General features: G+C 38.7%; 1 protein-coding gene across 1 annotated transcript in view; it reads left to right on the forward strand.

Moving 5' to 3' along the window:
* Positions 1-8,702, forward strand: part of LOC101856290 — a gene marked incomplete at its 5' end in the record, with an annotated part of 11,855 nt that overhangs the window by 1,838 nt on the left and 1,315 nt on the right. Inside the window, 2 exon segments of the mRNA XM_035972153.1 lie at positions 1,848-1,947; positions 5,296-5,403. Coding sequence (XP_035828046.1) covers positions 1,848-1,947; positions 5,296-5,403 — 208 coding nt within the window.

Here is an 8,702-nt window from a genome sequence, read left to right on the forward strand (position 1 = left end):
ACACACACACACACACACACACACACACACACACACTCACACACACACGTTTTACATCTGTTAGTCTGATCGGTTCATCACTCACAAAGACAGTATTTCCTCTCTATTGAGACACATTTTCTGCACGTATGTTTCGCACGACGTTTGGTTGTTTGTTCTTTTTCCTGTGGGTTGAATTTCTTTCAAGCACGTTCTTTTATCGATTATTTTCCAACTTCCAAGAAGAAACAATATTCAGTCTTGTGGTTATGGAGAAGAAAAACGCTTTCTGTTGCTGAGACGTCTGTGTGCTCATTATTCTGTTTTGAATCTCTATAAGATCATAGCAATAATACTATCTTGTTATTATCCTTGTCAAAGATGCGAAAGAAAAAGGCAATTTCTTCGGAAAGTCCACCTTTTATACATTAACGGGCTTTTGAAAATTCCTTTAGTTTTCTTTTTTCATTTAAATTAACTCGTACGTACCGTGCTTTTAAATCCCAGATTTTAAATTAAATTAATGAAAAAGAAAGGCCAAAAAATTTAATCAACATTTTGCGTTGCAATGTTATTTTGTTTAAGATAGAATGACTATTATGGTAGTATGTACATTGTCCTGTAAATGTAATACAGTTATGTCAATGTGTGTTCCTTGGTAGTATTACAGGACCTCGTACTCAGACGTTGTAATGATATACCTAACTATCTGGGCCCCCTTTCGATGAAAGGAATGATCGGTGCATTAACATCAACCGATAGTCATTGGCCTACTATACTTACACTCTACTGGAATGGAGCAATAAATCCCGAGAGAGGCAAAACATTAGATTAGTTTAGATATCGTGATGTATAGATTGATTCTCTCTTCCGCTTTCGTGGTTGTACACTCCAGAATTTCCAAGGTGTGGAAACAGTGCGCACGGCTATTGAAGAGAAACCTCACTTGTTTACAATGGCGTCTTAGAAAACGGACTTTCCAAAGATTAGATATAAACGAAACTAATAACAAACTTAACATTAAACTATGGTGACTTCAGGCTGCTAAATAGAACTGTGCACCCTTTAAATGATTCTGAACCACCCTTAATTTCGTCAAATTCGAAAGTTAAAATGGTTTCGAAGTTTTAGGCGCCAAAGTGACGAACTTTAACAAATATAATAAAATGTATAGATTATGTTTCGCTAGCGCTAATTCATTGTATACGCTGTTTTTACCAGAAGTGCGGCTGATTTAATAATTTCCACCCTGTACATCCACTGAATTCTAGTGGTGTTTAAAATGAAAAGGAATGTGGACAAGCATAACGTTGTTTAATGTTGGGAAATATAGAAATAGTAATTGTAATAAATGTTTTACGTCAGCACGGTTCACTGTAGATTATTTAGGAGGCTGACTGCTTCAATTCTGCCTGTACGGGGCAGCCTGGGCTTAGAAGGATACAATATATCAGGAGACCGACAGAGATACTCGATAGTAATCCTACCTACAGGGGAATTGAACTTACGCCTTTTGTGTGCAACAGCAGAGCACATAACAGCTACACTACAAACGCCGGTACACTGTAAACAGGATTTTATTTCATTAATACTGCTTAAATTATTACCAAAATATGAATCCCTTTACTTGGGAGGCCTAAACAATTGACCAGGATAATTGGTCTTTTGGGGAGCATCTAAAAAAAGATAAAGAAGAAAAACCATACTCACCAATGTCTATTTAAGAACTGGTACTACATTATTGTGATATGAATGACGATTTACTTTATTTGGGCCCACAAGTATATTTGATATACGAAGTTTGTTTTGACACCGTTTTGTTTATCTTAGAGAGTTAATGTTTATCCAACGGTTGGTGTTGTCCACAGAGTTCCTCCGACCTGACTGTGGTCCGAGACAACTACACAGGTCAACTGACGGTCGACCGCTTCCGTCACCGGCCGCTGGAGGCCACCAAATCTCTGCAAGGTCTGTTCACAAACCCAGGGGCTTTGTATGTAAAGGCCTCTCTCTCTCTCTCTCGGTGTCTCTGTGTCTATGTGTCTTTGTGCCTCTGTGTGTCTGTCTGCCTTTCGGTCTATCTGCCTCTCTCTCTCTCTCTCTCTCTCTCTCTCTCTCTCTCTCTCTCTCTCTCTCTCTCTCTCTCTCTCTCCGTGTGTGTGTGTGTGTGTGCGTGTGTGTACCTGTGTGTGTGTGTGTGTGTGTGTGTGTGTGTGTGTGTGTGTGTGTGTGTGTGTGTGTGTGTGTGTGTGTGTGTGTGTGCCTCTGTCTCTGTGTCCGTGTTTGTCTCTGTCTCTGTGTCTCTCTCTGTCTCTGCCTCTCTGTCTCTGTCTCTCCATGACTCAGTCTCTTGTCTCTATTTCTGTCTATCTCTCTATATCTCTATAATATCTTACTTTGTCACTCTCTTCCTCTGTGTGCCTCTCTCTCTCTCTCTCTCTCTCTCTCTCTCTCTCTCTCTCTCTCTCTCTCTCTCTCTCTCTCTCTCTCACACACACACACACTCTCTCTCGTTGTCCCCCTCCCCCTGTTCTTTCTTGACCCCCTACCTCAGCTCCCTCTCTCTCTCTCTTTCTCTCTCTCTCTCTCTCTCTCTCTCTCTCTCTCTCTCTCTCTCTCTCTCTCTCTCTCTCTCTTTCTGACTGTCTTTCTCTCGTCCTTTGTATCACATCAGCAGACACGCCCAGAACTATGATCACGTCCTTTGTGTCGTTTGATATAATATGCATGTTTTGCATGCCTTTTTATATTTGTCAAATACTATTATATGCTCCCGGATATATGAATGCCACAACTGTAATATGATTACATAACCGTATACTTTTTAATGTGGTAAAGGGTGTTAAGTACTTTCCATTTCGTTATTGATTTAGTGACTGATCAGATGCGGCTTTGGTAACTTTTATACATTTGTAGGTTTAACAAAAATTTGTTTTGAGTTAAAGACAGCAACGGATAATTTTTTTTTGCCGCCATATGATGCTTAAGTGAGATGCGCACCTGCTAACGTCATGATTTTGCTCTCAACCACAGTATAGTACAGCTCTGGATACACAGAATATAAACATAAACGACAGTGCTCGCAACTGCATAAGGTCATATGAGCGCCAGAAGATTAGAGGTGTTACAAGAGAGAAACAAACACAAAAAAGAAGGAGGGGAGATAAGGACGATAGGTGTTTGATAGGAAAGAAGAAGCAAACCACACCAGAGCACCCGCCAACCACCAACAAACAAACTTTATCTTCCTGTTCTCTGTTGTTACTTAATATACACCATTCATAATGAGAACAATCTATCATGCTGTGATGTTTGTTTACTGTGTATAAATGTAATGTATCGCGGACACTTGAGTTACTTTCATTAATTATTATTTCTTCCACTTGTTACATCAGGCACAATGTCACCTTTTTGTCTTAGTTTTTGTTTTTAAAATATCATTTTTGTCGTCTTTTAATACAGATAATTTTTTTCACATGTTCTAAATATTTAAAGAATAGCGTTATTTTTTGTTAAAATAAGCATACATTAGATGTGTTTACATTATTAAACAGTTGGAACTTGTGACTAAACTATAAAAAGACCACTTTCAAAGAATTTGCTTATATTTTTAAGACTTATAGACTGTATTGGAGATAAAATATTAACAAAACAAACATTTGTCTGCGACACCACCCCCTCCCCCTCCCACAAGAAAAAATACCCCGCGTAATGCTCAGTATTTCCATTTGGCTAATAAAAAAGAAAGATTGTAAGTTTTGCACGTAAAAATAAATGTAATCATTTCCTTACCAAGTTCTGATTTTAACACAGAACATGAGTTTTACTAAACCATTTCATTCCGAAATATTCTGATATGCATGAAGTAATCTCAGTATCTATGTTCTGATAACGCAATTTTACAGATGTAAAATCAGTTTTCCCCTAGAACAAGCGTAGAGAAAACAGACAATGTCAATAATGTTCAAGCTTATTTAGATGAGTAAAAGTTAAATTAAAAGAATGCATTGGCGTTTTCCTTTATTTTAGGATGCCTTTCATTTACAGCACATTAAACATTAATGATGTAGGGTACAACTTAGGAATCGAGCTCAGAGAGGTAAAGTTAAGTTTTTAATTATGACTGTGTGTTCACTGAACAGTTAGTGTCTTTTATCTTGTTTTATTACTATTTATTATATCTATGATGCATGCTTGCCCATGTTTTCAATATCTTTGGCGCAACACCCCCTCCCCCTCCCCCTTTCCTTATACGGCGGCTGTCATGGTGCGTGCAGTTGAACATGAACGAAACTAGTCAAACGGAGGGTCGGCGTTTGAACCTGAGTGGGCGAAAGTTTGCCGCCATTCCTAGAGCATACATTCTGAGTGTAAACAACTAAAAACTGACATATTGGGAATGACATTGTAGTCTCTGTCTTCTGAGTCGGAAACAGTCCCCAATTCGACTTATTTAAAATAAAAAAGGAAAAGCTCTGAAATCATTGTTGTATAGAAAAGGTAGAAGTACAGTCAGAAAAGAGATATAATTAAAATCAGTTGAAAGAATGCTTAAATCTCGCGTCAGCATCTCTTGATATCTTTACCAATCTCAACTGTGAATTATTTAGACTGTACCCAGCCAGCTGAACTACATTATGGATTACCCTGGTTCAAATCCTCTACGACACGTTTATGGGCTCTTTAAAAATTCACGCCTCAACGCCACAATGGATTGTAGATGATTTTAAATTCGCAAGTTCGACGTTTGAAACGACACTAGCACTGCATTTTAGGGACTTTTTGTAAGCTCATACCCTTTTCGACAATGGTAAGGTATTGCCCCCCCCCAACCTCCCTTAATGCTTTCGCTCATCACACCATTTAATTTTAACCCTATCTGTTTCGCTCTGGGGTCATTTTGTACCCCCGGGGTTGTATTCTTCTCGTTTTTGAATGCTTCTAATACGAAGATCTCTTTGAAACTTTCAGTATTTCTCAAAAAATCATTTTGACAGATTTCTTTGCAAAGTGTACAGATCGGATTAAAAAGTAAATGTCCTCTTTGGAAAGTGGTGGGACAGAGTTCCCCACGTTGTATGGATACTATAGTAAACACGACGCACGGATAGGGTTGACCTCCACTCGTTGTTTCCTAGTCCAGTAAGAAAAAACACAGCTGTAACCTCCTTGTGACATTTACGGTGTGACCTCTGATGTCGTGCACTTGGTGTAGCAGTTCAAAATGGATGGATGGATGGGGGGTGACTATACTTTTTTTTACCCATACTCTTGAATTGTTTGACCCAATTCATCTTTCTCATGGACTGAATCTAGGTCAACAGTTGGCAAGTTTGGCCTTGCTCGGCCGCAGTCCTGAATGGCGCAGAAACCAGCTGAAGAAGATGGGTGATACCATTGATAACGGACACCCCTCCCTCAAAAGTGGGTTCTTCCTTGTGCACCATAGAATTGCATTATTTTTTTTTTTTACTTCGTCTCTTTTTCTCGTTATTGTATTTTCTTTTTGCAGCATTTTGGAGTGAAGTTTTCTTTTAACATCTTATAGTGTGTAGTTTAGGGTAATACTGAAGGAGTCTTCCTATCTTACTTTCCCTCTGCTCTCTTTCTGGCTATCAGTCTTGTTAGGTTTTTTTTTCTTTATTTTTTGTCATTTCATTTTGCTCGCGGTAGACGACCTTTCTGTGTCGATGTGCTCCTCTTCACTCAAAACAGCCAAACATTTGTGTGATTCGTAGACACATTAATGACACAGCGTGGTGGAATCAGGCTCTCGTCAATTTTGGGGCATGTTGAGTTATTGGTATCATCTTACAGCTTATTCATTTGTCTTGCTTTCAATGAAAAAATTACCCATCCATCTTCAATGAGAAGTGGAGATATTTTGGATTGAAGGAGGTGGGGGTCACTGGGTTTAAGAGGTAAAACTAGTGAGAAAATGGCCGCCAAAGCTTGGTAAATTCCAAAGCTGGAGAGTCCATGGAAACTATAAATTATTATTTTTTGTGCGTTTAATCAACGTTTTCCGTGAAATCCTCAAAGGAATGTGTTTGTAAATGGACATAAAAGGGGTTGAGCCAAAAAAACACAAATTTGATTTTAAAAAATTGCTAAACAGGGAGAAAACTGCTGTTTTCTTCGATTTCATTATTTTGACGAGAGCCCGATTCCACCACGCTGCCTCATAACATTATTAAGTTCACTTAAAGACTTATTGGTGAAAGATCTAGTGGAGGTCTCTACTCGGTTATTTGACCCACTACGCACTTCCGGGCTCCCTATGTGTGAACATCTCTGAGCTAGCCTTGACGTCATGGGCGAAGGTCAATTTAAGCTATCTTAAGAAGGGAGCCTCCAGCTATACATTTCCTTAATGCTGAGAACAAAATGATACTCAAAGGCGGCGATTTTGACCAAAAAAAGATCGCCGAAAGGCTGGAATTTTAGAAGGGTGGAAGAAAAAGCTGCAACTTTTGTTACAATATTACTATGTTGTGCATCTTAAACCCCTCTAACAGGCATCTGTGGTGTAGCACTGTAAATGTAACTACAGGTCCCCCCCCCTCCAAATATGTTTGTTTAATAATTAATTGGTACTAGTGTAACCGGACTGTCTAGTTGTAAGCATAGCATGCAGATACGTGCAGCTCCTAGGCCATTTCTGCTGGTATTATTTCAGACAAAGCTTACAGGAACCATGTCTTGGTGATCATATCAGTAAGGGGTTCACTTGGTTTTCCTGCTACTTTTGAAGTTAGGCCTTTTATAATCCTTCAATTTGTCGTTAATTATGGGACGAAGTGGAGTCTAAATCAAGTCCTGATCTCGAACTAGCAGGGCAAAGAGCGCTGCTTGTAGCGGCTGATACTCCTACAAAGATATTACAATTTTGATATTTTCACGACTGCTTTAATTAGCTGCTGGTGCTTCTAATCTGCAACTTACTATAAATACTCGGAGTTTATCGTTACATGTATTTGGAGTTGATACATTTGGACCAATATCTTCTGCCGCTTGTTTCATCCATACTTGTAGCTAGACTCTCTTTATTCATTAATTATGATAATCCTGTTTGATACTTAATTGCAATAACCGGGCTGTTACTATACGTGTAGTGGCTACAGGTGTCATAATTCACACTCGCTCACAATTTGTACATTTCTCCATCGTGATAATAATGATCGTCATCGATGCACGCTTTTACTCACCTTTCTGCCTACCTTCTCTCGCTCTCCGCCAACAGACTTTGAGAAAGACAGGTCCAGATCTTTGCCGCCGTTATTGGAAGGTATTGGTCAGTTAATTTTTGTTAGGGACCAGGGGTGTAGTTATTTTATCCCCTGCAACGGTCAACGTGACGGGGCTGTTTGACCTTTTTGAGCCGCTTCTGTAGCTGAGTGGGATATCATTTTACTTTAGAGACTTTGGAGAGTGCATGCTTTTTGTGTCGGTTTGTCTGAATTTTGTTTTGTTTTTCTTTTTCATTTCTTTTCCCATTTTTATGTTGCACGTTTGGAAAGAAAATCTACGTCGCAGGCGCTTCTCTGTCCCTCTCTGCCATTTTCTTGTTTCTGACATCTCTGACCTACATTGTGTGATGGTTTGTGTGTGTGTGTGGCTTAAACAGCATCTAGACAATGAATGCTTGGTGCCTCTCTAAAAACGTTATGAATGGTTCAGAGATTTTGTAAATATTTCGTGGGCATCAGATTTGAGTGTGAGCTTCTTTTTTTATTTTATTTCGTAGCCTTCTGTTGGTAACTTTATTTTTAGCCGACCTGCACCCCCTCCCCTTTTCCAAGATATCCCTAGGCTTCCGTTTTGACGAGCACAGAAGTTCAATTTGTGCTCTTATTTGTATTGCAAGTGTCTTTAAACTCTGTCCGAAATGAAAAACAAAACTAAAACAAAGGACGTATGCATTTGTACCCATTTCCTAGAAGTTCAACATGCAACTAGCTGACAATTTCTGCTGAAAGTGTCTATAAATGTCACAACGAATCCAACATACTTGATACCACACTCCTACCACCCCCACTTAAGTTACTTTCGTATAATATTTGAAAACTCCAATGGAAAAATCAGATAAGACGCATTTTCAGAAAGAAGAGAAAATGGAAATTCTGGTTTTAAAAGTATGTAGCATGTCGTAAAAGTATTTCTTTTATGTTATATAGCAACTGAATTTGCTGGGTTGTCTGTGAGATAAATTGTCGGAAAGGACATTCGAAATTTTGAAAAGTGCAAAAAGAGGAAAATATCATGAAAATAATTAATTGCCATTTATCTGTTTTATTTCCACTGGTGTTCATTAATTCTTTGTAAGGGTGCATGCAGTTTGCGAACGAGCGTTACGTCACTGTTTTTCAATGTTTCAAATTTCATTGGCATTTTTCAGAGTTTGCTGTGCAATTAATTAACCCTATCATTTCTCGACAGAATATACTCTGACTTCAGTGTGCTATTTTATTTAATCCCTTGTATGACCCAAAGTAGTACACAATCCCTTTCTGTTTCGTTTCTGTGAACGCGTGTGTTAGTTTGAGGGACGCAAGTTATGTTCTCTCCCGCTTGTGCATGGAATGTCATGTTCTTTTTTGTTTCATAGATTTGAATATATTTTTTATATTTAACATGTACGTCTGTGCTTTGTTTTTGCCCGTCATAATTGGAGATGGCTCGCAGCAATTTAAATGAAAACCTTGCCTCCACCCCCCTCTTTC

Source organism: Aplysia californica, unplaced genomic scaffold (genome assembly GCF_000002075.1).
Source record: "Aplysia californica isolate F4 #8 unplaced genomic scaffold, AplCal3.0 scaffold00593, whole genome shotgun sequence".
Taxonomy (NCBI): Eukaryota; Metazoa; Mollusca; class Gastropoda; order Aplysiida; family Aplysiidae; genus Aplysia; species Aplysia californica.